The sequence below is a fragment of the Saimiri boliviensis genome, chromosome 17, assembly GCF_048565385.1.
Source record: "Saimiri boliviensis isolate mSaiBol1 chromosome 17, mSaiBol1.pri, whole genome shotgun sequence".
Taxonomy (NCBI): domain Eukaryota; kingdom Metazoa; phylum Chordata; class Mammalia; order Primates; family Cebidae; genus Saimiri; species Saimiri boliviensis.
Window position 1 is genome coordinate 27,650,743 of NC_133465.1, and position 27,848 is coordinate 27,678,590.

The 27,848-nt window shown below is 44.8% G+C and overlaps 2 protein-coding genes across 5 annotated transcripts in view; one reads left to right on the forward strand and one right to left on the reverse strand.

The window, feature by feature from the left end:
* Positions 1–7,940, reverse strand: part of ATAD5 (ATPase family AAA domain containing 5) — a 60,875-nt gene extending 52,935 nt beyond the window's left edge. For all 3 annotated transcript variants that reach the window (XM_039476376.2, XM_074388392.1, XM_074388393.1), the window contains exons 1-2: positions 7,500–7,940; positions 518–2,415 (exon numbers count right to left, since the gene is read on the reverse strand). In XM_039476376.2, coding sequence (XP_039332310.1) covers positions 518–2,415; positions 7,500–7,565 — 1,964 coding nt within the window. In that variant the 5' untranslated portion in view covers positions 7,566–7,940. The remainder of the gene's footprint in view (positions 1–517; positions 2,416–7,499) is intronic.
* A 4,986-nt stretch (positions 7,941–12,926) lies between these two features.
* CRLF3 (cytokine receptor like factor 3) overlaps positions 12,927–27,848 on the forward strand; it is a 49,660-nt gene continuing 34,738 nt past the window's right edge. For both annotated transcript variants that reach the window (XM_074388403.1, XM_003931473.4), the window contains exon 1: positions 12,927–13,140. In XM_074388403.1, the coding sequence (XP_074244504.1) occupies positions 13,012–13,140 (129 nt within the window). In that variant the 5' untranslated portion in view covers positions 12,927–13,011. The remainder of the gene's footprint in view (positions 13,141–27,848) is intronic.

Sequence of the window (27,848 nt, forward strand, 5' to 3'; positions counted from 1 at the left end):
CGAAATTAAATAATTAAATGTGGTAAACAAAGAAGCATTTTTGAAGCTCTGTTCTTTTTCTTCAAGGCGGGGCATGGTGGCTCACGCCTGTAATCCCAGCACTTTGGGAGGCCGAGGTGGGCGGATCACCTGAGGTTGGGAGTTTCAGACGAACCCGACCAACATGGAGAAACCCAGTTTTTACTAAAAACACAAAATTAGCCAGGTGTGGTGGCGTAATCTCAGCTACTAGGAAGGCTGTAATCCCAGCTACTAGGGAGGCTGAGATAGGAGAATCACTTGAACCCAGGAGGCGAAGGTTACAGTGAGCCGAGATTGTGCCATTGCACTCCAGCTTGGGCAACAAGAGCAAACTCTTGTCTCAAAAAAAGAAAGGAAGAAAGAAAGAAATCCTTTTTTTTCTTGTAAATAGCTATGTTCTAGAAAAAAATAATACCCTCCAATACTTAAAGCATTTTTGTCCCCAGCTAATAATACATTCAGAATACTAGAATTTTAGAACAAAAACAAACCTTACCTAATAGGGCTCTCTGAATCAAAGGGTACTGTTATTAATTCCGCTGTGTATAAGCTACGCTTCTCCGATAAGCTGGCTGCTTTGGGAGTGGAAGCCTTTATTGGACTACTATCTTGTACATCTTCAGAATCAATACCTCTGATGGTTTCTGTAGTAGGTGTACTGTTAATTCTTCCAGATCTTCTGGTTGACTTGGGTGTGGAAACATTTAGCAAGCCGTCTTCAGATTCAGCCTTAGAATGTGTAACCTTAATATCTTTAATTGGTACAATGGTTTTTCTTGACAATTTATTATTGTTACACCGCAAAGAAACCTTCAGAAGGTCATCATTTGCTGTATCTTCACTAACAAGACTTTCATTGTCAAATAAAGTGCTGCTTTTGAAAAATTGTGTTTTCTTTTGTCTTAAATTCATTCTATTTTGATACTGTTTCTCTTTTAAGAAAAAGGTTGTTTCTTTCTTTTGAGTGTCTCCCTCTATGTTTTCACCTGGAATAGCCCCAGTATCTAATGTTTTCTTACTCTTCTTTAGCTTTTTACTTTTCTCCTTTGGAAAACTTCCTTTATCAGTGTGTGACTGTGAACTGCCATTTTTTGAAACCATTTGGATACTAGAATTTTCCATGATTTTTTTAGAATTGTCATCTCTTCCTTCTTCACGTAGAGGTTTTTCATTAAGGTCTTTCTGCTTATCAGAAGGCTTTTTAACTCCATTTTTAAGTGCATCTGATGCTGGCTGCCTAAATGCTTTCATAAATTGCTGTCTTTCTTCTAGAGTGCATTTTGGTTTCACAGCTTCAGAACTTCCAGCTTCCAACACAGCTAATTCTAATTCTTCCTCCTGTATAACAACATTAGATTTTCTTTTCTGAACTGTCTGTTCATTCTCAGGATCAGATAAACTATTTTCCATTTCAAATTGCTTTTGTTTCAAGAAAATTGGGGGTATTTTCCCTACCTTTTTGGGGGGAATAGGGTGAACCTGCGCAAGAACAGTAACTGTCTTAAAGCGTACCTGCTGGGAAATTTCAGAGTTTTCTGATTCACTTGTATAACCACTTCTTACTATTTCTTCAACAGTTTGAGAAGGAACACAAATTGACACTGTAGAGTCTGGTATCTCTTCCACTTGATTTTCCTTGTGACTTTTTAAAAATTCCTCATATGAGACAGTTATTGTACTATCATTCAATTGGGCTGCTTCAGTTACATTATCTCGAGAGTTTGCATGACTTGTAGTATTCTCCATCTGTTTACTATCTTTACCATCTTTTTTAAGCAAATTTAGTTCCTCTGCCAAGGGTAAGCTTTCAGATAGATCTACTACATCTCTGCACTTCCTTTTTCTCAACTTTTTGAAGTTATTTTTTGTGGCCCCTTGTTTAAGATGTACTTTTTTAGAATTTTGCAGGGAGCTCACAGTATTTGGCTGACTTTTTATATCTTGAATGTTTTCTCCAAGTACCTCTACTTGTTTCTTATAATGTAAAACAGAAGTACTACTTTCCACAAGATCATTATTTAAACTACAGTCATCTTTGCTATCATCACTACTAATTTCGATCGGAGCTTCATTTTCAGTTTTAATATTATTTAGTTGATGAGATAAATTAACCCTCTTTCTTTTCTTCTTAAACTCTACATTTGAGAACATTTCCAAAGGTGTCTTACAATCTTTGCTGCTGTCAACAGGTAATGATTCAGGTGACTTTATCTTGCACTCTTTCCCTAATTGTGTCTTCTCATTTGTGGGTGAGGTCTTTCTGAAATAATCCAGAATATTACTAGGTTTTGGTGGAGCAAAAAGCCTGTCTCCAGTCTTCCCTAGTGGTGATAAATATTTTGTAATTGTTTTGCAGGAAGATCTGTCATCATCTTTCCTTCGTTTTTTGCATGGCTAACAATTAAAAAGAAAAAAAAGGCACTTATTTGAAGCAAGATAATACAAAATATAAATTTTAAACATGGATCTAATAATTTACATAATAGGATTTTTTTTTTTTTTTTTTTTTTTTTTTTTGAGACAGAGTTTTGCTCTTGTTACCCAGGCTGGAGTGCAATGACGCAATCTCGGCTCACCGCAACCTCCGTCTCCTGGGTTCAACCAATTCTCCTGCCTCAGCTGCCCGAACAGCTGGGACTACAGGTGTGCGCCACCATGCCCGGCTAATTTTTGTATTTTTAGTAGAGACGGGGTTTCACCATGTTGACCAGGATGGTCTCGATCTCTTGACCTGGTGATCCACCCGCCTCGGTCTCCCAAAGTGCTGGAATTACAGGCGTGAGCCACCGCACCGAGCCAATAGGATTTTTTTTTTTTTTTTTTTTTTTTTTTTGAGACGGAGTTTCGCTCTTGTTACCCAGGCTGGAGTGCAATGGCACGATCTCGGCTCACCGCAACCTCCGCCTCCTGGGCTCAGGCAATTCTCCTGCCTCAGCCTCCTAAGTAGCTGGGATTACAGGCATGCACCACCATGCCCGGCTAATTTTTGTATTTTTAGTAGAGACGGGGTTTCACCATGTTGACCAGGATGGTCTCGATCTCTTGACCTGGTGATCCACCCGCCTCGGCCTCCCAAAGTGCTGGAATTACAGGCTTGAGCCACCGCACCCAGCCAATAGGATTTTTTTAAAAAAAGCCTCCTGGCCGTACTGGCCGGGCATGGTGGCTCACGCCTGTAATCCAAGCACTTTGGAGGCCAAGGCGGGTGGATCACCTGAGGTCAGGAGTTCAAGACCAACATGACCAACATGGTGAAACCCCATCTTTAAAAAATAATAATAAATTTAAAAATAAAAATAAATAAATGATTTAAAAAGCCTCCTTTAGTTGAAAAAACATGATACATTAGAAAGAAAATAAGGGTTTTTTGCTTTTTTTTTGAGATGGAGTCTCACTCTGTAGCCCAGGCTGGAGTGTAGCGGCACGATCTTGGCTCACTGTAATCTCTGCCTCCCAATTCAAGTGATTCTCCTGCCTCAGCCTCCTAAGTAGCTGGAATTCAGGTGCATGCCACTACACCTGGCTAATTCTTGTATTTTTAGTAGAGATGGGGTTTCACCATATTGGCCAGGCTAGTCGGAACTCTTGACCTCATGATCAGCCTGCCTCAGCCTCCCAAAGTGTTGGAATTACAGGCGTGAGCCATCACATTTGGCCGTAGGAAGAAACTAAGCTTTATAGTTAAACCAGGCCAGGCACGGTGGCTCACACCTGTAATCCCAGCACTTTCGGCGGCCAAGGCAGGTGGATCACTTGAGACCAGGAGTTTGAGACCTGCCTGGCCAACGTGGTGAAATCCTATCTCTACTAAAAATACAAAATATTAGCTGTGTGTGGTGGCTGGCACACACCTGTAATCCCAGCTACTCAAGAGGCTGAAGCAGAATTGCTTGAACCTGGAAGGCTGAAGTTGCAGTGAGCCAAGATCATGCCACTACACTCCAGCCTGGGGTACTGCATTCCAGCCTAGGCAACAGAGCAAGATGCGATCTCAAAAAACTAAGTAAATAAAAAATAAAGTTAAGTCTACATTCAAATCTCAATGTCATATCAAGCTGTACACTCGTAATTTGTGCACCTTACTATATACATACATATATATATATATAAATACTTCAGTACAAACTTTATATTAAAACAAAACCTGCCAGGTACAGTGACTCATGCTTGTAATCAGCACTTTGGGAGGCCAAGGCAGAATTGTTTGAGCCCAGAAGTTCAAGACCAGCCTGAGCAACATGGAGAAACTCCATCTCTACAGAAAATATTAAAAAATTAGCTGAAGCCGGGCGCAGTGGCTCACGCCTGTAATCCCAGCACTTTGGGAGGCCGTGGCGGGTGGATCACGAAGTCAAGAGATCGAGACCATCCTGGTCAACATGGTGAAACCCCGTCTCTACTAAAAATACAAAAAATTAGCTGGGCATGGTGGTGCGTGCCTGTAATCCCAGCTACTCAGGAGGCTGAGGCAGGAGAATTGCCTGAACCCGGGAGGCGGAGGTTGCGGTGAGCCGAGATCGCGCCGTTGCACTCCAGCCTGGGTAACAAGAGCGAAACTCCGTCTCAAAAAAAAAAAGAAAAGCAGAAGCAGACAGAAGTAAGGCTATATTTTAAATTTTGGTATATGTTAATAGTAGCATTCAAGTTAATGGGCAAAGGAGTAATAAATATTATTAGGACAATTTTCTTTTTTTTTTTTTTTTTTTTGAGACGGAGTTTCGCTCTTGTTACCCAGGCTGGAGTGCAATGGCGCGATCTCGGCTCACCGCAACCTCCGCCTCCCGGGTTCAGGCAATTCTCCTGCCTCAGCCTCCTGAGTAGCTCGGATTACAGGCATGGGCCACCATGCCCAGCTAATTTTTTGTATTTTTAGTAGAGACGGGGTTTCACCATGTTGACCAGGATGGTCTCGATCTCTTGACCCTGTGATTCACCCGACTCGGCCTCCCAAAGTGCTGGGATTACAGGCTTGAGCCACCGCACCCGGCCTTTTTTTTTTTTTTTTTAAAGATGGGGTTTCACCATGATGGCCATGCTGGTCTGAACTCCTGACCTCAGGTGATCCACCCACCTCGGCTCCCAAAGTGCTAGGATTACAGGTATGAGCGACCGCACCCAGTCTTAGGACAAATTTCTTAAACATTTGGATAAATATGAGGCAAAATAAGTTACAGAGAGATTAAAACTGTATATGTTAAAACAAAATCAGGTTGGGCTTGGTGGCTCACGCCTGTAATCCCAGCACTTTGGGAGGCTGAGATGGGAAGATCGCTTGAAGTCAGGAGTTTGAGACCAGCCTGGTCAACACAGTGAAACCCTGTTTCTACTAAAAATACAAAAATTAGTTGGATGTGGTGGTGCATGTCTGTAATCCCAGCTACTTGGGAGGCTGAGGCAAGAGAATCGCTTGAACACAGGAGGCAGAGGTTGCAGTGAGCTGAGATTGCACCACTGCACTCCAGCCTGAGTGACAGTGCAAGACCCTGTCTCAAAAAAAAAGAAAAAGAAAATAAAGATATCATACACATATTAGAAAAATGCCATTGTTATTATTTATAAAACTGCAACTATATCAAAGGCAACATACATAGGTTCTGGAGTGTGGCAGATCTAAATTCAAATGCTGGCTCTGACATTTACTGATGTAGAATCTTAAGCAAATTACTTTTAACTTTTCATTTACTTTTTCAAAAAAATTAACTTACTTGTAGCTATTTTTTACCTTCTTTCATTTGTAGAATACAGATAACAGATCATAAGATTGCTACTTAGCCAAATAATGTGTATAAGTTTCTGACTCTTACTATATTAAATGCTAAGTAACATTATTATGAAATAGGGTCTCTTAGGGTTAGGGCACCAAAACCAGAAACTGTGATGGAAAGATTGATAGAACAGACCACATAAAAATCAAGAACTGTACATCACAAGGTCAAGAGATCAAGACCATCCTGGTCAACATGGTGAAACCCCATCTCTACTAAAAAAAAGAAAAAAAAAAAAAATTGGCTGGGCATGGTGGCGCCTGCCTATAGTCCCAGCTACTCAGGAGGCTGAGGCAGGAGAATTGCCTGAACCCAGGAGGCGAAGGTTGCGGTGAGCCGAGATCACTCCATTGCACTCCAGCCTGTGTAACAAGAGCGAAACTCCGTTTCAAAAAAGAACTGTACATCAAGTACCAGAAGTCCTTTCCACACCTGAGACAAACTGAGTAACTAGCTGCCTTGATTTAGCAAAGGAGTATCAGCATAACAACTAAGTAGACAAAAGTCACCAGATTCTAAAAAACAAACAACTGGTCACAGTTAAATGAACATACATACATCTTAGCTCTCTTCAAGGATGCCAAGATACATGCTTTAGTTAGAATGATGGTCTGAGATGAAAAGGTGTAAAATACAGCAAGTCTCCTTTAAGATGCTAGCCCACTGCTTGCATTAGAGTCTCTATAATGGCCGGGCGCGGTGGCTCACGCCTGTAATCCCAGCTCTTTGGGAGGCCGAGGCCAGTGGATCACGAGGTCAAGAGATCGAGAGACCATCTTGGTCAACAGAGTAAAACCCCGTCTCTACTAAAAAAATACAAAAAAAATTAGCTGGGCATGGTGGTGCGTGCCTATAATCCCAGCTACTCAGGCAGCTGAAGCAGAATTGCCTAAACCCAGGAGGCGGGGTTGCAGTGAGCCGAGATCGAGCCATTGCACTCCAGCCTGGGTAACAAGAGCGAAACTCCGTCTCAAAAAAAAAAAAAAAAAAGGCCGGGTGCGGTGGTTCACCCCTGTAATCCCAACACTTTGGGAGGCCGAGGAGGGCGGATCACGACGTCAAGAGATCGAGACCATCCTGGCCAACACAGTGAAACCCCGTCTCGATAAAAAATAAATAAATAAAGAATCTCTGTAATGACCACTTAATGCCTGTCACTGAAACCTGATAAAAGAAAAAAAAACATCGACATGTCACGCTGCAACTCCCAACGGCCGAAACTAAGCCATGAGAAATTGATTTATTTAAGTACTTTGCTTGATTTCTATTGTGACATTCTAAAGTGGCAATCCTAGCACAGGTAGCAGTACGAACTAGTTGAACTTAAAGATCTTTTTCAGAGCTAAAGTTCAGTGATTCCAAATCAAGAACCCAGAACTTGACCCTGGGATCCTTTGTGACATGTAGTCCAAAACACTATGTTCCACCAACGTTTCGGGATCTGGGAACTGGCAGTGTTATCTTAAGGCCCGAACTTACTGTTCTCGCAAATATCTCACAATCCAAATGTTTATCAGGACTTGTCACGACTCTAAGAAACGACACACACTGGCAACTGTTGCACACAATGTGTCACACACAACTGTGGGTCTTCACAATGTTCCCACCTTTCCCCTCACAGAGGGAAAGTCAGGATCACCCTCCCGCAGACCCACGTCCCAATCCCCCAAAAGACAGAGGAAGGAACTCGACAGATCCTTGACTCAACCTCACCTCAATCTCGTAGTCCTTCACGGGAGGGGGAGCAGCTGCAGCCGCCATGGCCAGGACCCCCACCATACTCCCCGCTTCCCGGAATCCCGGCTCCTAGGACCTTACGCGGTCCAGCCCGGCCTGCCTAAAGGCCATGGAGGCGGCCCGCTCCAGTAGGAGCGAGTTGCTGGGATTCTGCTGAGCCGTCTCGGATTCCCCCGCGCCCACCGACAGAGAGCCGGCGAGGAGGATGGGCCCAGATCAGCCGAGTCGAACACGGAAAAAGGCGGCGAGAAAGCGCGGGCTGCGAGATCCCTGAGGCGCGGCCAGTGTATGCAGGGTGCACTCAAAACCAGCGCTCCAGGATGAGCGCTCCGGACCCAGGCCGGGGAGGGGAAAGCAAGCGGAACGCAGAACGGACCACAGAGCTTCGGAGGGAATTCTTGTCAATTGGGTTTTCGCGCCGTCCTGAGCGCAAGGGGCGGAGTTTACGGCTGCTTTGGAGGCTGCGCGGACGGTGAGCCGAGAGGGCCAAAATGCATCCCCTTGGCGAACTCGCGGGAGATGAAACCACCACACTGTGGGATTGAAAGCCAACCCGGGAATTTGGAAATTGGATTTCTGTCCTGCAGCCCAGTTTCGCCGTGGAGGACGTAATTTCACTAAGTTACCTAATCAGTTGTTAACAGATTTAAAATTTAGACTTTTTTTTTTCTTTTTTTGAGACGGAGTTTCGCTCTTGTTACCCAGGCTGGAGTGCAATGGCACGATCTCGGCTCACCGCAACCTCCGCCTCCTGGTCTCAGGCAATTCTCCTGCCTCAGCCTCCTAAGTAGCTGGGATTACAGGCATGCGCCACCATGCCCAGCTAGTTTTATTGTATTTTTAGTAGAGACGGGGTTTCACCATGTTGACCAGGATGGTCTCGACCTTTCGACCTCGTGATCCACCCGCCTCGGCCTCCCAAAGTGCTGGGATTACAGGCTTGAGCCACCGCGCCCGGCCAGCTAGCTGCTTTTTAACGGTGAAATTGCCAGGCGCGGTGGCTCACGCCTAGAATCCCAGCACTTTGGGAGGTCTAGAAGGGTGGATCACAAGGTCAGGAGTTCAAGACCAATCTGACCAACATGGTGAAACCCTGTCTCTACTAAAATTACAAAAAATTGTTCGGGTGTAGTGACTCACACCTGTAAACCCAGCACTTTGGGAGGCCAAGGCAGGTGGATCACCTGAGGTCAGGAGTTTGAAATCAGTCTGGTCAACATGGTGAAACCCCATCTCTACTTAAAATACAAAATTTAGCCATATGTGTGGTGCTTGACTATAATCCCAGCTACTCAGGAGGCTGGGATAGGAGAATCTTTTGAACCTGGAAAACTTGGTGGTTGCAGTGAGCCAAGATCGTGCAACTCCACTCCAGCCTAAGCAACAAAGTGAGACTCTGTCTGCAAAAAACAAAACAAAATAAAAAATTAGCTAGGCACGGTGGCGGGTGCCTGTAATCCCAGCTACTGTAAAGGCTGAGGCAGGAGAATTGCTTAAACCTAGGAGGTGGAGGTTGCAGTGAGTCAAGATCATGCCACTACACTCCAGGCTGGGCAACAGGGCAAGACTCGGTCTCAAAAAAATAAAAAATAGCTGGGTCAGCTGGGCACAGTGGCTTATGCCTGTAATCCCAGCACTTTGGGAGGCCTAGGTGGGCGGATCACCTGAGGTCGTTTGAGACCAGCCTGGACAACATGGAGAAACCCCGTCTCTACTAAAAGTACAAAATAATTAGCCAGGCGTGGTGGCAGGTGCCTGTAATCCCAGCTACTCAGGAGGCTGAGGCAGGAGAACCACTTGAACCAAGGAGGCAGAGGTTGCAGTGAGCCGAGATCACACCACTGCACTGCAGCCTGGACAAAAAGAGTGAGACTCCGTCTCACAAATAAATAAATAAATAAATAAATAGCTGGGTCTAGTGGCAGGTGTCTGTAATCCTACCTACTAGGCAGACTGAGATGGCAGAATTGCTTGAACCCAGCAGATAGAGGGTGCAGTGAGCACTGATTGCATCACTGCATTCCAGCTTGGGTGACAGACAAGACCCTGTCTCAAACAAACAACAAAAAAAGGGGGGGCGGGAATGAAAGGTGGAGTCAGCAAAAAATTGTTAACTGTGTCCAGTACAGTTAGGAGCTTTCTGAGAAGAGGTTGGAGACGAGAGGGAAAAAGGCTTTGCTGACCAGATGACCAAAGTATTCTGATCTGAATCCAACTCTCTGGTTACAACTTGATTTTTCAGCTATTGTGATTTTTTTTTCAACAATTATATTCCTATTGTAAATAAATAAATTGGCAAGCTGCTTAGTTTGTTTATTGGGAATCCTATTAGCAGGAGTCTGTGTTCAGGAATCCTCTGGGTACACTTGAAAAGTCTGTTCTAGGCCGGGCGCGGTGGCTCAAGCCTGTAATCCCAGCACTTTGGGAGGCCGAGGCGGGCGGATCACAAGGTCAAGAGATCGAGACCATCCTGGCCAACATGGTGAAACCCCGTCTCTACTAAAAATACAAAAAATTAGCTGGGCGTGGCGGCGTGCGCCTGTAGTCCCAGCTACTTGGAAGGCTGAGGCAGGAGAATTGCCTGAACCCAGGAGGCGGAGGTTGCAGTGAGCCGAGATTGTGCCACTGCACTCCAGCCTAGTGCCTGGTGACAGAGTGAGACTCTGTCTCAAACAAAAAAAAACAAAAAAAAAAGAAAAGTCTGTTCTAGACCAATGTGATGCCATGGAGATAATACCTCTGTTAAACCCTGTCTAATGGTCAGCTGACATCTACTTCCAAACCAGCTTCCTCTCTAATTGTGATGGACAAGAGTATTTACTCTTTAGGAGCTTGTGCTCCAAATTTAAGAACAATGCATATAAAAATTTCAAGGCCGGGCCAGGCGCGGTGGCTCACGCCTGTAATCCCAGCACTTTGGGAGGCCGAGGCGGGTGGATCGTGAGGTCAAGAGATATAGACCATTCTGGCCAACATGATGAAATCCCATCTCTACTAAAATGCAAAAATTAGCTGGGCGTGTTGGTGCACGCCTGTAGTCTCGGCTACTCGGGATGGCTGAGGCAGGAGAATTGCTTGAACCTGGGATTCAAGCAATTGAATTCAAGTGAGCTGAGATTGCATCACTGCACTCCAGCCTGGCGCCTGGGGACAGAGCAAGACTCTGTCTCAAAAACAAAAAAAAATTCAAGCCTGAGAGTGAGCAGTTTTCGAATAGTTCTTTCTGTTTTCTTATTTGTTTTGTTTTTGGGTATTGTGTAGATATATTAGATACACATTTCTTGCCTTCCATCAGACTAAGAAAACCAAGTCGAATGAGACCAAGATTCATGTCTTGGTTTTACGGAAGTTTTCCTTGTAATTTTACTTATTTATTTTTTATTTTTATTTTTCTAGGGATAAGGTCTCGCTATGTTACCCAGGTTGGCCCCGAACTCCTGGGCTCAAGGAATCCTCCCACCTCAGCCTCCTGAGTAGCTGGGACCACAGGAGGGCGCCACATGAGCGGCTAATTATTTTTTAAAAATCTGTAGGGTCTCCACCTGTTGCAAAGGCTAGTCTCAAACTGCTGGGCTCAAGCAATCCTCCCACCTTGGCTTCCCAAGATTACAGATGTGAGCCACCACGCCCTGCCCATAAGGTTTTATTACTTACAATCACACCCGTTGCGACAGAGACCTTCTGGTCTGGCAAGCCCAAGCCCAGCTTATTTACTACCTGGTCCTTACAGAAGACACTTGCCAACACCCTTCTTAGACTTGTGCCAGAATTGCTGTCCTGCTGGTCATCTCTTAGGCCTCTCTCTTGGATCCCTCATTAGACCACGAACTCCTGGGCGGTGACACCTGGGTTTTGCTGTTGCTGTTGTTTGAGACCAAGTCTCGTTCTGTCACCTAGGGTGGAGTGCAGTAGCACAATCTTGGCTCACTGCAACCTCTGCCTCCCAGGTTCAAGCAATTCTCCTGCCTCAACCCTCAAGTAGCTGGGATTACAGGTGCCCACCACCACACCTGGCTAATTTTTTTTTTTTTTTTTTTTTTTTAGATGGAGTCTTGCTCTATCACCCAGGCTGAAGTGCAATGGAACAGTCTCAGCTCACTGCAACCTCTGCTGCCCAGGTTCAAGCAATTCTCCTACATCAGCCTCCCAAGTAGCTGGATTACAGGCACATGTTAACATTCCTGGCTAATTTTTGTATTATTATTATTATTTAGCAGAGACAGGGTTTCACCATTTTGGTCAGGCTGGTCTTGAACTCCTAACCTCGTGATACACCCGCCATGGCCTCCCAAAGTGCTGGGATTACAGGCGTGAGCCACTGGGCCCAGCCTGAATTTTGTATTTGTAGTAGAGATGAGGTTTCACCATGCTGGCCGTGGCTGGTCTTGTACTTCTGACCTCCGTGACCTACCCGCCCTGGCCTCCCAAAGTGCTGGGATTGCAGGCGTGAGCCACCGTGCCTCGCTGCCATCTGGGTTTTAGTAACCTCCCCTAAAGCTTGTGCTGCTGAGAGATAGCAAAACAATGATTTAAGGACCAGGGCTCTAGTGTCAGATCTGGGCTCAAATCACGCGGCTTGGAAAAGTCAATTCGCCACTTTTTTTAAAAAGTTTTTTTTTTTTTTTTTTTTTAAAGATGGGGTTTCTCCATGATGGCCAGGCTGGTCTTGAACTCCTGACCTCAGGTGATCTACCCACCTCGGCCTCCAAAAGTGCTAGGATTACAGGCGTGAGCCACCGGGCCCGGCAATAAAGTATTTTTTATTTAGAGACAGGGTCTTGCTCTGTCGCCCAGGCTGGAGTGCCGTGGCTCCATCACAGCTTACTGCAGCCTCAAACCCCAGGGCTCAAGGGATGGTCCCAATACAGCCTCCCAGTTTGGGACTACAGGCGTGTTCCACTGCGCGTTGCTAGTAGCAGTAGTAATAGTAGTAGTAGCAGTAATAGTAGTAGAAACAGTAGTAGTATCTTTGGTGAGGCAGGGTTTCGCCGTGTTGTCTAGGCTAGTCTCTTAACTCTGGGGCTCCAGGGCTCAAGCGATCCGCCTGCCTCGGCCTCCCAAAGTGCTGGGGCTTTGAGCCACCGCGCCGGGCCAATTCCCCACTTTATCCCTCAGTTTCCTCGTCTGAGCAGTGGAGATACAGGTATCGCTGAAGGTTAGGCAAGAAAGCGATGAGTTGTGAGATGCACTTGGCGAGGTGCTGGTTATCAGTCTTGTCAGGCCTCAGCACGTTTTCCAAGGAGGCCCAGCCGGAGGCGCTGTGCCGCAGCACGGCAGAGGCCGGGTGAGCCACTGGGCGGGCGGCGCTGGGACCCGGACGCCACTTGCGCTAGGCGCCGCCGCGCGCCCGTCAATCAAGGTCGTCGTGGGGCGTGGCGCGGCGGGGCGGGGCGGGGCTTCCGCCTGCGCGGAGTATTGCCGGGCCGCTCTGAGGCGCCGGGCACAGTCGGGAGTTTGTGCTAGCTGCGGCGGACGCCCGCGCGGCCAGATGAGGGGGGCGATGGAGCTGGAGCCTGAGCTGCTGCTGCAGGAGGCCCGCGAGAGCGTGGAGGCGGCGCAGAGCTACCGGCGGGAGCTGGGTCACCGGCTTGAGGGGCTGCGGGAGGCGCGGAGGCAGGTCGGAGGGCCGCGCCCAAAGGGGCGCTGTGGGCCCGGGGGCGGCGCGGGTGCAGGGCGAGGGCAGGGAGGGCTTTGAGGGGCGCGAGTGTCCGAAAACTCTAGAGTAGGAAAGAGGCATTCACTGAAGGTGAAGGGAGACCTAGTGGGGTCTGGGAACTGGAAAGGTAGAAGTTGAGGAGGTTGTAAGGGGAAGTTTTGGAGGTGGAGGGGAGGGTGTGTGAGGAGCGTTCCCTGAACTGTGGGACGGCGGTGGGAGTAGCGGTGGCTTCCGAAGTGGGGGAGAGTGAGGGACCAGAGCGGAATCCGAGGGGGTCACGCGGGTAGTAATGAGTCCGGGGAGGAGACTATTTGGGAAAACCTGCGGCGGGTAGACATGGATTTTGGAGACCCTGAGGAAAGGTTGAGACAGTGACCTGGGAAAGCTGAAAGTGGAGACAAAATGGATATTGGGAGGGGAGGACTCAGGGGCGAGAGCGAGGGAGAGGTAGGATTGAGAAGCAGTAGCGTTGACAATAAATGGATTCGGTTAATGCCTGAATATACGCTCTTGAATGCATTTAAAAAGTCATTTAGAGTAATCCCGTTCTAGAAGGTTTACAATTTAAGGTGAAAGTGGAGCTATGTTGGAAAAGTAGAAGAAGGAAAATGATTTCGTTGTCCTTGAGAGAGAGAATACAAAGGTATAGGGAAATGAAAAAACAGATTTTAAGAGAGGAGTGCTGAAAGGAAAAGCTAAATATACTTTCAAGTGGTGCAGTTACTGTTTCACGGGCATTGAGTTATCAAAGATACAGGAAAGCCCTGTGGTTTCTCTACAGTCTCGAACATATACAGAAAAAGATACAACCTGCTGCCATTGGGAGATAATCTTCAGGCTACTATTAACACAACTGCTTAATAAGTGCTTTTTTTTTTTTTTTGGACAGAGTCTTGCTCTGTCACCCAGGCTGGAGTGCAGTGGCGCGATCTTGGCTCACTGCAACCTCCACCTCCCAGGTTCAAGTGATTCTCCTGCCTCAGCCTCCGGAGTGGCTGGGAGCGCACCACCACTCTCAGCTAATTTTTTGTATTTTTATTAGAGATGGGGTTTCTCCGTGTTGGGCAGGCTGGTCTCGAACTCCTGACCTCAGGCGATCCGCCCACATCGACCTCCCAAAGTGCTGAGATTACAGGAGTGAGCCACCATGCCCGGCCTTACTTTTTATTTATTTATTTATTTTAAAAGACTGGGTTTCACCATGTTGGTCAGGCAGGTCTTGAACTCCCGACCTCAGGTGATCCGCCTGCCTTAGCTTCCAAAGTGCTTGGATTACAGGCGTGAGCCACCACGCCAAACCTATATATTTTTTTCATTTTATATACAAATTTTTTTTTTTTTTTTTTTTTTTTTTTTTTTTTTTGAGACAGAGTTTCGCTCTTGTTACCCAGGCTGGAGTGCAATGGCACGATCTCGGCTCACCGCAACCTCCGCCTTCTGGATTCAGGCAATTCTCCTGCCTCAGCCTCCTGAGTAGCTGGGATTACAGGCACGCGCCACCATGCCCAGCTAATTTTTTGTATTTTTAGTAGAGACGGGGTTTCACTATGTTGACCGGGATGGTCTCGATCTCTTGACCTCGTGATCCACCCGCCTCAGCCTCCCAAAGTGCTGGGATTACAGGCTTGAGCCACCGCGTCCGGCTATATCCAAAAATTTAAACACAGGACATACTTTTCTGTAATTCAGTTTAGTATGAGATTTGTTTTGTTTTTGAGGCCCATTGTCTTGGGCTTCAGACAGAAAACACTAAGTGGATGTCTATCACAATTAGGTTCCTGGTGACATTGCCTTCTGACTAGACTGAGTAATAACGTAGTTCTCTTTTGTGAGTGTGAGTCTCTTTTGGGAATGTGTTTTGTGCCGATGGCCGTTAAAACAGCATCTCTCGAACTCTAGTGGACTGTGCATGTTTGGGTTTGTGGCATAAGTCCTCTGTCAACTTGCATTTTAAGGAAGGTCTATGGTACAAAAATATTATCAAAATAAGCAGCTGCTTTTGTTTGGTGGTTAGGATATTTTTAGGTTTCCAGTCATTTTCAGAATAACTATGTAAAATATATGGTACTTTAGTCAAGGATTTTGCATGGGAGAAACATGAGAAGAACAGAGAGGAAGGGATGCTACCTATTATCTATATTTTTTACTTGCTGATTTTATATCTTTTTGGCTTTTTTTTTTTTTTTTTTTGAGACAGTTTTGCTCTTTTTGTCCAAGCTGAGTGCAATGGCGTGATCTTGGCTCACCGCAACCTCCGCCTCCCAAGTTCAAGGGATTCTCCCATCTCAGCCTCCCGAGTAGCTGGGATTACAGGCACGCGCCACCATGCCCAGCTAAATTTTGTATTTTTAGTAGAGACAGGGTTTCACCATGTTGACCAGGATGGTCTCGATCTCTTGACCTCATGATCCACCCACCTCGGCCTCCCAAAGTACTGGGATTACAGGCTTGAGCCACCGCGCCCGGCCCCCTAATTTTGTATTTTTAGTAGAGATGGGGTTTCTCCATTTTGGCCAGGCTGGTCTCGAACTCCTGACCTCAGGTGATCCTCCCGCCTAGGCCTCCCAAAGTGCTGGGATTATAGGTGTGAGCCACCATGCCCGGCCTGTGATTTTTTTGTTGAGATACAATTTACATACCATGAAAGTCATGCCTTAAAGTTTACAATTCAATGCTTTTTAGTATATTCACAGAGTTGTCCAACCATGACCACTGATTTTTCATCACCCCAAAAAGAACTACTTAGCTGTCACTCCCATACCTCCTGGCAACTACAAAACTACTTTCTGTCTCTATGGATTTGCCTATTCTGGACATTTTATATAAGTGAACTCATACCATGTGTAGCCCCTTGTGACTGACTTCTTTGACTCAGAATAATGTTTCAAGGTTCATTGATGTGGTAGCATGCAACAGTACTTCAAACCTTTTTATGGCTGAATAATGATTATGTGGATATACCATATTTTATTTACCCATTCATCAATTACTCAACATTTGGATTATTTCCACTTTTGACTATTATGAATAATGCTGCTATGAAGAATTTGTATATGACTTTTTGTTGTGGACATGTTTTCAGTTCTTATAGAATATAGCTAGGAATTGCTGGATCACATGGTAACTTTTTATTTAACCTTTGCAGAAACTCTTGGCATACCTTTTATCTTTTTTTTTTTGAGATGGAGTCTTGCTCTGTCGCCAGGCAGGAGTACAATGTTGTGATCTCAGCTCATTGCAACCTCTGCCTCCCAGGTTCAAGTGATTCTCCAGCCTCAGCCTTCTGAGTTGCTGAGACTACAGGCATGCACCACCACGCCCAGCTAATTTTTTTTATTTTTAATAGAGATGGAATTTCACTATGTTGGCCAGGATGGTCTTGATCTCTTGACCTCATGATCCACCTGCCTAGGCCTCCCAAAGTGTTAGGATTACAGGTGTGAGCCACCATGGCTGGCTTTTTTTTTTTTTTTTTTTTTTTTTTTTGAGACAGTTTCACTCTTGTTGCCCAGGCTGGAGTGCAATGGTGTGATCTTGGCTCACTGCAACCTTTGCCTCCTAGGTTCAAGTGATTCTTCTGCCTCAGCATCCTGAGTAGCTGGGACTACAGGCGTGTGCTATCACACTTAACTAAATTTTTGTATTTTTGGTAGAGATGGGCTTTTGCCATGTAGCCCAGGCTGGTCTCCAACTCCTGAGCTCAGATGAATCAAAGTATTGGGATTACAGGCTTGAGCCATTGCACCCAGCCTCTTTTTTTTTTTTGCCAAAGTCTTTCCCTGTCACCTAAACTGCCAAGCTGGAATGCAGTGGCATGATCAGAGCTGACTGCAGCCTCGTCTTCCTGGGCTCAAGCCATCCTCCTGTCTTACATCCCCAGATCCCCAAGTAGCCGGGACTATAGGTACACCCCACCATGCCCACCTAATTTTGTTTAATTTTTTTTTTTTTGAGATGATGTCTTCCTGTGTTTGTTAGGCCGGTTTATTTTCTTTTTCTTTTTCTTTTCTTTTGTTTCTTTTTTTTTTTATTTCTTTTTTTCTTTTTTTTTTTTTTTTGAGACAGAGTCTCACTCTTCTGCCCAGGCTGGAGTGATATGGCACAATCTTGGCTCACTGCAGCCTCCCCCTCCTGGGTTCAAGAGATTCTCCTGCCTCAGCCTCCTGAATAGCCAGGATTACAGGCGCCTGCCACCATGCCCATCTAATTTTTGTATTTTTACTAGAGACAGACTTTCACCATGTTGGCCAGGCTGATCTCGAACTCCCGACCTCAGTGATCCTGTCCACCTTGGCCTCCCAAAATGCTGGGATTACCACCACACCTGGGTGAACCACCACACCCAGCTGCCAAGCCGATTTCTAACACCTGAGCTCAAGCATTCCTTTTGCCTTGGCATCCCAAAGTACTGGTATAAGAGGTGTGAGCCACTGTACCTGGCCTACCTTTTATCTTTGCTTTAGTTTCTTATCTTTCAAAATCACACATGAAATATGTCTTGTGTTAAGAAATCATGTTGTATGAACATTTAGAAGGAAGAAGAATAAAAATGTCTTTTAAGTTATTCTGTCAAAACTGCCAACATGTAGCGGTTTCTCCTTGTGGTTGAGTTTGGGTCCTACCCTCTGTTTTCAGAGAAAAGGAAGTTCTGTGTAGGAATGCAAGGATTGCCTGTAACTCTTAATGATTGAGTAAGTTAAAGGCTAGAAAGCTGTTCATTGTCTTCAGGAAATCAGATAATGTTTACAGCCAATTTGGCCTAGCTGATGTTGAAATCATTAAGAATAGTTCTCCATAGCTCACTCCAATCCTTGGTGCTTAGATGTAAATACCAAAGAAATTAACTCCCACTCTACTTAAATATTCATTTGTTCATTTACTCAATAAATATTTATTGGGTGCCTACTGTAGGACCAAGAAACTTCTAGATCCTAGATTCTGTGCTCAAGGAAACAGAATACTGCCCTCATGGATTTATGCTTTCCTCTTTCCTTTGGTGGCTGATCGTTAGGTTACTACCCCTAAAAACAAAAACAAGTAAGAAAAACCTAAGTACTTTTTATGTATTCATTTTTAGATTTCACTTCTGTTATATCTTTCATCACTTGTTCTATTTCTATAGCATTGGCTTTTCTGCTTCTTATAAGTAGAGATAACTGATCAAGATGTCACGTAGTGCTGTCAGCTGGCCACTCAGGCCTCACAGAGCAGCACCACCTTGATGACATTGCCAAAGTCAGGGCCTGGTTTTCAAGCTTTGTAAGTTTAAAAACTTCATCTTTGTACATTATCAAAGGGGAATTAGTTGAGGTACTGGAGGTACCTACAGTGAGAAATGCCAATATTTTAGTCTGTGTGTTCTAGTTCACTCTATAAAATGACTTAGCTTTCAGGTACCTTTTGGTATTCTGATTCAGTGTTTCTCAGGACACTGACAAAAGCAAGTCTCTGCTCCTTCAAGAGCAAATGGTAAGCTCCTGGTACCTAATTTAAGATACTAGTTGGTGGCTGGGTGTGGTGGCTCACGCCAGTAATCCCAGCCCTTTGGGAGGCCAAGGTGGGGTGAATCACATGACATCAAGAGTTCAGCGCCGGGCACGGTGGCTCAAGCCTGTAATCCCAGCACTTTGGGAGGCCGAGGAGGGTGGATCACGAGGTCGAGAGTTCGAGACCATCCTGGTCGACATGGTGAAACCCCGTCTCTACTAAAAATACAAAAAATCAGCTGGGCATGGTGGCGTGTGCCTGTAATCCCAGCTACTCAGGAGGCTGAGGCAGGAGAATTGCCTGAACCCAGGAGGCGGAGGTTGCGGTGAGCCGAGATCGCGCCATTGCACTCCAGCCTGGCTAACAAGAGCGAAACTCCGTCTCAAAAAAAAAAAAAAAGAAAAAGAGTTCAACACCAGCCTGACCAACATGGTGAAACCCTGTCTCTACTAAAAATACAAAAATTAGCTGGTGTGGTGGTGGGCATCTGTAATCCCAGCTACTTGTGAGGCTAAGGCAAGAGAATCACTTGAACCCAGGAGGCAGAGGTTGCAGTGAGCCAAGATTGTGCCACTGCACTCTAGCCTGGGCAACAAGCGTGAAACTCTGTCTCAAAAAAAAAAAAAAGAAAAGAAAAGAAAAAGAAAAAAGGCCGGCGCGGTGGCTCAAGCCTGTAATCCCAGCACTTTGGGAGGCCAAGGTGCGTGGATCACAAGGTCAAGAGATCGAGACCATCCTGGTCAACATGGTGAAACCCCATCTCTACTAAAAATCCAAAAAATTAGCTGGGCATGGTGGCGCGTGCCTGTAATCCCAGCTACTCAGGAGGCTGAGGCAGGAGAATTGCCTGAACCCAGGAGGTGGAGGTTGCGGTGAGCCGAAATCGTGCCATTGCACTCCAGCCTGGGTAACAAGAGCGAAACTCCGTCTCAAAAAAAAAAAAAAAGAAAAAAGATACTAGTTGGTGAGGGCCCTGTCAGGTTCTGCCCAGTGGTGTCCCTTAGATGCTTGCTACTATGAATGTGGTCCATGACCTGCTGCAGTGGCATCACTGGGGAGTTTGTGAAGCATGCACAATCTCAGACCCCACCCCAGACCTACTGACCCAGAATCTGTGCTTTAGCAAGATCCCCAGGTGTGAGATGTATGCACATTAAAGATTGAGGTTGCTGTTAAATGAAAGTCACTAAGAGAGGGGAAAAAAATAAAAATAAAAATAAAATAAAGATTGAGGCACTTTGCCTTAGAGTACATCATTACTACTACATCAGCCCTTTACTAATTTCTGTAGTCTAAAGGTGTAGCCTCATAAACTGCTATGGTTTATTCTCAAGATTAAAACATTGTTTGAAATAGTAGATGTTTGTTAGATAATTATACAAAGGTAAAGAAGTGAGTAATTGACAATCTCAAGCCAGTGCTTGTCCTAGCATTTCTTAATATCTGTAATGTGGCCATTTGGTGATTAAGTCTTCGATAGTATTTTCTTTTCATTAAAAAAAAATTTTTTTTTTGGTTGGTTTGTTGTGATTTTTTTTCTTCAGACTAGATGTTTTCTTTTCTTTTTTTTTTTTTTTTGAGACAGAGTCTTACTTTGTCACCTGACACCAGGCTGGAGTGCATTGGCGTGATCTTGGCTCACTGCAACCTCTGCCTCCTGGGTTCAAGCAGTTCTCCTGCCTCAGGGTCCCAAGAAGCTGGTACCACAGGCGCGTGCCACCACACCCAGTTAATTTTTGTATTTTTTAGTAGAGACGGGGTTTCACCATGTTGGCCAGGATGGTCTCAATCTCTTGACCTCGGAATCCGCCCGCCTCGGTCTCCCAAAGTGCTGGGATTACAGGCATGAGCCACTGTGCCTGGCCCAGATGTTTTCATTTTTAAAATTATTGATTTCAGATAACTTTTTTTTTTTTTTTTGAGACGGAGTTTCGCTCTTGTTACCCAGGCTGGAGTGCAATGGCGCGATCTCGGCTCACCGCAACCTCTGTCTCCCGGGTTCAGGAAATTCTCCTGCCTCAGCCTCCTGAGTAGCTGAGATTACAGGCACGTGCCACCATGCCCAGCTAATTTTTTGTATTTTTAGTAGAGACGGCGTTTCACCACGTTGACCAGGATGATCTCGATCTCTTGACCTCGTGATGCACCTGCCTCGGCCTCCCAAAGTGCTGGGATTACAGGTGTGAGCCACCGTGCCCAGCCTCAGATAACTTTTTGAAGGTTATTATTCTTGATAGTCCTAATGTATAATATTATTCTTGATATTCCTACTGTGTAACACCAGATTCTCTAGAGATCATATTCCTACACAATTTGAAAACACATAGCATACTAGTTAAAGACGGAGATGAATGTAGCATTTACTCAAAACAGGTGGGCCCAGTGGCCCAGGCCTGTAATCCTAGCACTTTGGGAGGCCAAGGCAGGCAGATCACCTAAGGTCAGAAGTTCAAGACCAGCCTGGCCAACATGGTGAAACCCTGTCTCTACTAACCATATAAAAAAATTTGCAGGGTATGGTGGCACTTGCCTGTAATCCCATTTACTTGGGAGGATGAGGCAGAAGAATCGCTTAAACCTGAGAGGTAGAGGTTACAGTGACCCGAGATGGCACCACTGCACTCCAACCTGGGCGACAGAGTGAGACTCTTGTTTCAAAAAAAAAAAAAAAAAGTTATTTCAGAAAGCCAAGACAGGAAGTCTTAGTAGCTTAGCAAAGAAAAGAAAGCTGTTATTGCTCCTTTTATCTCCCACTTCCCCTTCTGTTACCCATTTTTAAAACACTACAAAAATCTAAGTATAATTTGTTACAGTAGTAGTACTTAAAATGTTCCTAACATAGTATTCAAAGAAAAGGTTAAATCCAGATAATAGGGAAAACCAAGAACAGATGAAATAATTTTAAAATAACCTTTAATTCTACTACTTACAACTGCAGTTAACATTTTGATGTATTCTATACATATCCTGCAAAGTTGAGAGACTACTGGATATGCAACTTTGTATGAGTTTTAATTTTTGTTAACATTATAAGCATATAAGCATTTACCAATAATATTTTCCCATGCATAGCTTTTGTTGTGGCCTCAAATGATCTGCCCGCCTTAGCCTCCCAACGTGCTGGGATTACAGGCGTGAGCCACCATGCCTGGCCCAGCCTTTTTTTTTTTTTAATTGAGGGCTATTAGTCAGTCACTGATATTTGCAGTTATTGTAGTTGCTCCTATTAGCCATGAGAGCTTGAGAAACTAAACTTTCCTAATCTTCAGTTTCCTTTTCTGTAAAATAAGGATAAGGATAGAATCTACTTTACCTGGCCATTGTGGAAATTAAAATGAGAAACTTAATTAAAATGCTTAGCGCAGGGCTGGGTGTGGTGGCTCACGCCTATAATCCCAGCACTTTGGGAGGCCATGGTGGGTGGATCACGAGGTCATGAGATCGAGACCATCCTGGCCATGGTGAAACCCTGTCTCTACTAACTCTACTAAAATACAAAAAATTAGCTGGGCATGGTGGCACACGCCTGTAGTCCTAGCTACTCGGCCGCCTGAGGAATGGAATCGCTTGAACTCAGGAGACAGAGGTTGCAGTGAGCCAAGATCGCACCACTACACTCCAGCCTGGTGAAGAGCAAGACTCCATCTCAAAAAATGCTTAGTACAGTGCCTAGCAGATAAGAGATTCTTAATTAGTATTAGCCATAATAATACTAAATGTTATTGTTATTTAAGGTGACATCCCCTGTTCCTCCAACTGACAATTTTTTTTAAAATGTCTCCTCTCATTTCCATTACAATGCTCTTTATGCTCTGATGGCAGTTTGTGGCTACCCCAGTTACGTAAGAACATAATTCATTTCATGATAGTTACTTTTGCATGCCATCTCCATTACCAGAATCAGAGTTTTTGAGGTGAAGACCGTGCCTTATTCATCTTTATAACCCTAATTTCTGGCACATACTAGGCCTCAATAAATGTTGAAAGAATGCCTTTATGAATATTGTGGGTGTAATTTTGCAGACATTCTTTTTTAGATTGTCTGTGGTCTTGAGTATGTGCACTCTATTAGTACAGATAATAGAGAATTAAACATGTATTTTTTCATATGGTTTGTTTACTGCTGTATAATAAAACTGTGCTAAAACTTAATGACTTAAAAAACAACCATTTTATTTGCTTACAACTCTGGAAGTTGATTGGGGCTCAGATAGGTAGTTCTGGTTTTGCTTGGCAGCACTCTTGTGGTTGCAGTTGAGGCTGGAATGTCTGACACAGAACATTCACTTGTATTTGGAGACTTAGTATTAACTAGTCTCAGTTGGAACACTGGCATACTTGGGCCTTGCTGCCAGTCTCTCTCCCTGTCTTCCTCCCCTCCCATCTTTCCCCTTCCTCTCCCTTTCCCCTTGTCCTCTCCAGCAAGATAGGCATATTTCTTTCACGGTAGCCTCCAAAATGCAGATGTTGACAGGTCTTCTGAAGGATGAGGCCTGGAACTGACACAGGATCAGTTTCACTATTGCTATGCACATGTGACTGCATTGCTAGTCACAGGCCCAGCCCAGATTCTAGGGGAGAGGACCACACAAGGCCACTAGTACTTACAAGTGTGAATTCCTGGTTCATTGGGGGCCACTAATGTAACAGATTACCAAATCATTTAATATACGTTTTCTTTTTGAAAGTTCTCAAAGAAGCATTTAAAAAAAAAAAAAAGCCGGAGGGTAAGAGAAGTGCGGGGAAACATAGCAGTGCTTACAAGTCTATTCTTGAGTCAGACTCAATTCAAAATCTCTGCCACTTCACTAACTGTGATGTGGCCAGTTTTATTTTTCTGACTCCCATGTTGCTCATCTACAGATGTTTTCTTCACAGGGTTATGGTAGAGTTAAATGAGATCATGGGTATAATTTTACCTGGCATACAGGTACTCAGTAGATGATAGCTGCTGCTTATGGTTACTGTTTTCATTATTACTAATAACTAATGTCTTGGTGTCAGTACAAAGACAGATAGCTAATGTAATATACATTTCACATGAACTGAGAAAAAATATGTTGATTAACTTCAATTTTAGTTCAGTTTTTACAATTTACTTCAATTTTATTTTAAATTATTTATTTATTTATTTATTTATTTATTTTTGAGACAGAATCTTTTTTTTTTGTTTTTGAGACGGAGTTTCGCTCTTGTTACCCAGGCTGGAGTGCAATGGCGCGATCTCGGCTCACCGCAACCTCCGCCTCCTGGGCTCAGGCAATTCTCTTGCCTCAGCCTCCTGAGTAGCTGGGATTACAGGCACGCGCCACCACGCCCAGCTACTTTTTTGTATTTTTAGTAGAGACGGGGTTTCACCATGTTGACCAGGATGGTCTCGATCTCTTGACCTTATGATCCACCCGCCTCGGCCTCCCAAAGTGCTGGGATTACAGGCTTGAGCCACCGCGCCCGGCTTGAGACAGAATCTTGCTCTGTAGCCAGGCTAGAGTGCAGTGGTACAATCTTGGCTCACCGCAACCTCTGCCTCCCAGGTTCAAGTGTTTCTCCTGCCTCAGCCTCCTGAGTAGCTGGAATTACAGACATGCACCGCCATACCCTGCTAATTTTTGTATTTTTAGTAGAGACAGGGTCTCACCATGTTAAGCCAGGGTGGTCTCGATCCCCTGGCCTTGTGATCTGCCTGTTGCCTCAGCCTCCCAAAGTGCTGGGATTACAGGCATGAGCCACCACCTGGGCTGGAACTTTGTAAGTTTTAATGGTCTGTTACATTAAAGGTTTTAGTGGCAAATTATTTCAAATATTAATCAGCATAAACAATGAATATTACGGTTTCCTTTTTGAAATCTTGACTTGCCTGTCATTTGTATCCTTAAGTCTGTTTTGTTAAAAATCATCACAGTTGTTTTTTCCTTGAATGGTTAGATAGCCTTTGAGACTGATTGGTTGTCTGCTATGCAATTCTTTACACAGGGGCAAGAAATACTACTACTTTTTTTTTTTTTTTGAGACAGAGTCTCACTCGGTTGCCAGGCTGGACTGCAGTGGTGCCATCTCAGCTCAGTGTAACCTCCGCCTCCCGGATTGAAGCGATTATCCTGCCTCAGCCTCCTGAGTAACTGGAACTATAGGCACCTGCCACCATGCCCAGCTAATTTTTGTATTATTAGTAGAGACAGGGTTTCACCATACTGGCCAGGCTGGGCTCGGACTCCTGACCTTGTGATCCACCTGCTTCGGTCTCCCAAAGTGCTGGGATTACAGGTATGAGCCATCGTACCTGGCCAATACTACATGTTATACCAAGAAGTGTTTTTATCCAATACATAATTTACAGATTGAGCTGGGATCTTTTTTATTTATTTACTTATTTTTTTTAAATTTTTATTTTTGAGTTGGAGGCTTGCTCTGTCGCCAGGATGGAGTGCAGTGGTGCCATCTCCGCTCACTGCAACTTTTGCCTCCTGGGTTCAAGTGATTCTCCTGCCTCAGCCTCCTGAGTAGCTGGTACTTCAGGCGTGCTCCACCACACCCAGCTAATTTTTATATTTTTAGTGAGATGGGGTTTCACCATGTTGGGCAGGATGGTCTCAGTCTTCTGACCTCATGATCCCCCCACCTTAGCCTCCCAAGGTGCTGGGATTACAGGCATGAGCCACCGCCCTCAACCTGGAGCTCTTTTAAAATAGTGTTCTGTGGCTGAGTGTGGTGGCTCACTTTATAATCCAAGCACTTTGAGAGACCGAGGCAGGAGGATTGCTTGAGTCCAGGAGTTCGAGACCAGCCTGCACCACATGATGAAAAACTGTCTCTACAAAAGATACAAAATATAGCTGGGTGTAGTGACACATGCCTGTGGTCCCAGCTACCTGTGAGACTAAGGTGGGAGAATCACCTGAGCCCAGGAGTTCAAGGCTGCAGTGGGTTGTCATCATACTACTGTACTCCAGCCTGGATGCCCCAGTGAGAACCTGTCTGAAAAAAAAGAAAGTGTTCTGTAAGTATAAAACACCTTGGTGTTGGCCGGGCGCGGTGGCTCAAGCCTGTAATCCCAGCACTTTGGGAGGCCGAGGCGGGTGGATCACGAGGTCAAGAGATCGAGACCATCCTGGTCAACATGGTGAAACCCCGTCTCTACCAAAAATACAAAAAAATTAGCTGGGCATGGTGGTGCGTGCCTGTAATCCCAGCTACTCAGGAGGCTGAGGCAGGAGAATTGCCTGAACCCAGGAGTGAGCCGAGATCGCGCCATTGCACTCCAGCCTGGGTAACAAGAGCGAAACTCCGTCTCAAAAAATAAAAAAATAAAAATAAAACACCTTGGTGTAATGAAAGAGCATAGTCTTTGGAATTAACTCTTTCTGGCACTGTGAAGACTTGGGTAAGTTGTCTTCTTCGGTCCTCACTTTCTGGAACTATATTATGAAGATTTATTGAGTTAACAGTGACACCAACACATGGAACCATTGGTACCACAGCAGATATGAAGAAATTCAGCAGTGGAGCTGCATTTTTTTTTCTTTCTTTTTTTTTTTTTGGAGACAGAGTCTTGCTCTGTAGCCCAGGGTGGAGTACAGTGATGCAATCTCGGCTCACTGCAACTTTTGCCTGCTAGGTTCAAGTGATTCTCCTGCCTCAGCCTCCTGAGTAGCTGGGACTACAGGTGAGAGCCAGCACACCTATTTAATTTTTGTATTTTTAGTAGAGACAGGGTTTCACCATGTTAGCCAGATGGTCTCGATCTCCTGACCTCATGATCCATCTGCTTCAGGCTTCCAAAGTACTGGGATTACAGGCGTGAGCCACTGCACCCAACTGGAGCTACATTTTTAAATTAGTTTCATAAAGCCAAGCAAATGAACTTGATTCATTACATGATTGGATTAAAGGTGGCCAGGTTTAAATCATAAACTATTTCAAGGAGAAGAAAATGTTCCCAAGGTAGTATCAAGTTTGAAACAGCAGTGGTTGGGATTCTATGAGCAAAAGGGACAAAATTTACAATGAGGGTACAAGAGATGAGTTTGGACATTGATTCTCACTTTTTTAGCCCTCTCTTTGTTTTGTGTTCACATACTTCCTTTTTTTCTGAGGTTCTCAAACGAAAACAAAACATAGGCTCTGCAACAGTTGAAGGAGCTTTTGAATTCTTTCTAAAGAGGAAATTGACTTTACCTAACCAATGCACTTCCTGTGTGTGCTGTATCCGCTAAAGAACAAGACAGTATCTCGGGAGCATAGCGCTCAAGTGCAGAATTTCCTCTTGGTTGTTCGAAATGTATTATAACGCTCTGACACAAGGTCTTCATTTATTCTGGTATCTGTAATGTGTATACAAAGCACCTGAAGGTCCTGTTAAAAATATAGGTTCTGGGGGAGGAAGGGAAAAGAAAATTCATATTCTGATTTAGCAGTTCTGGGTGGGGCCTGAGATTCTGATTTTTTTTTTTTTTTTTTTTTTTTTTTGAGACGGAGTTTCACTCTTGTTACCCAGGCTGGAGTGCAATGGCGCGATCTCGGCTCACCGCAACCTCCGCCTCCTGGGTTCAGGCAATTCTCCTGCCTCAGCCTCCTGAGTAGCTGGGATTACAGGCACGTGCCACCATGCCCAGCTAATTTTTTGTATTTTTAGTAGAGACGGGGTTTCACCATGTTGACCAGGATGGTCTCGATCTCTTGACCTCGTGATCCACCCGCCTCAGCCTCCCAAAGTGCTGGGATTACAGGCTTGAGCCACCGCGCCCAGCCTGAGATTCTGAATTTCTAACAGTACCCCAAGGGATGTGTTAAAATCATAAGCTATTCTCTCTCTGATTCTTTCAGAAAGTTCTTTGAAGCAAACGTGATTAACTGCATTTTCACTCAACAGCATTTGTTTGCCAGGTTCTATGTAGATGAGGACCCAGTTTGCAAAGATCCTATAGTTGAGTGGTGAGCTGAATCAAGTACAATTTGGGTTTATGGCCTTTCTTTCTTTCTTTTTTTTAAAACGACTTGGATTTATTTCACAGAAATTCTTTGGTAACTACCGAAGTTAGTTAACAATTAATTTAGAATTTCTCTTTGTGACTTAAAGAATTATTTTACTAACTGTACAAATATTATTATAACTGCATTAATGTCAAATGGAGATAAAAGGGCTAGATGAGGTGGCTCATGCCCGTAATCCCAGCACATTGAGA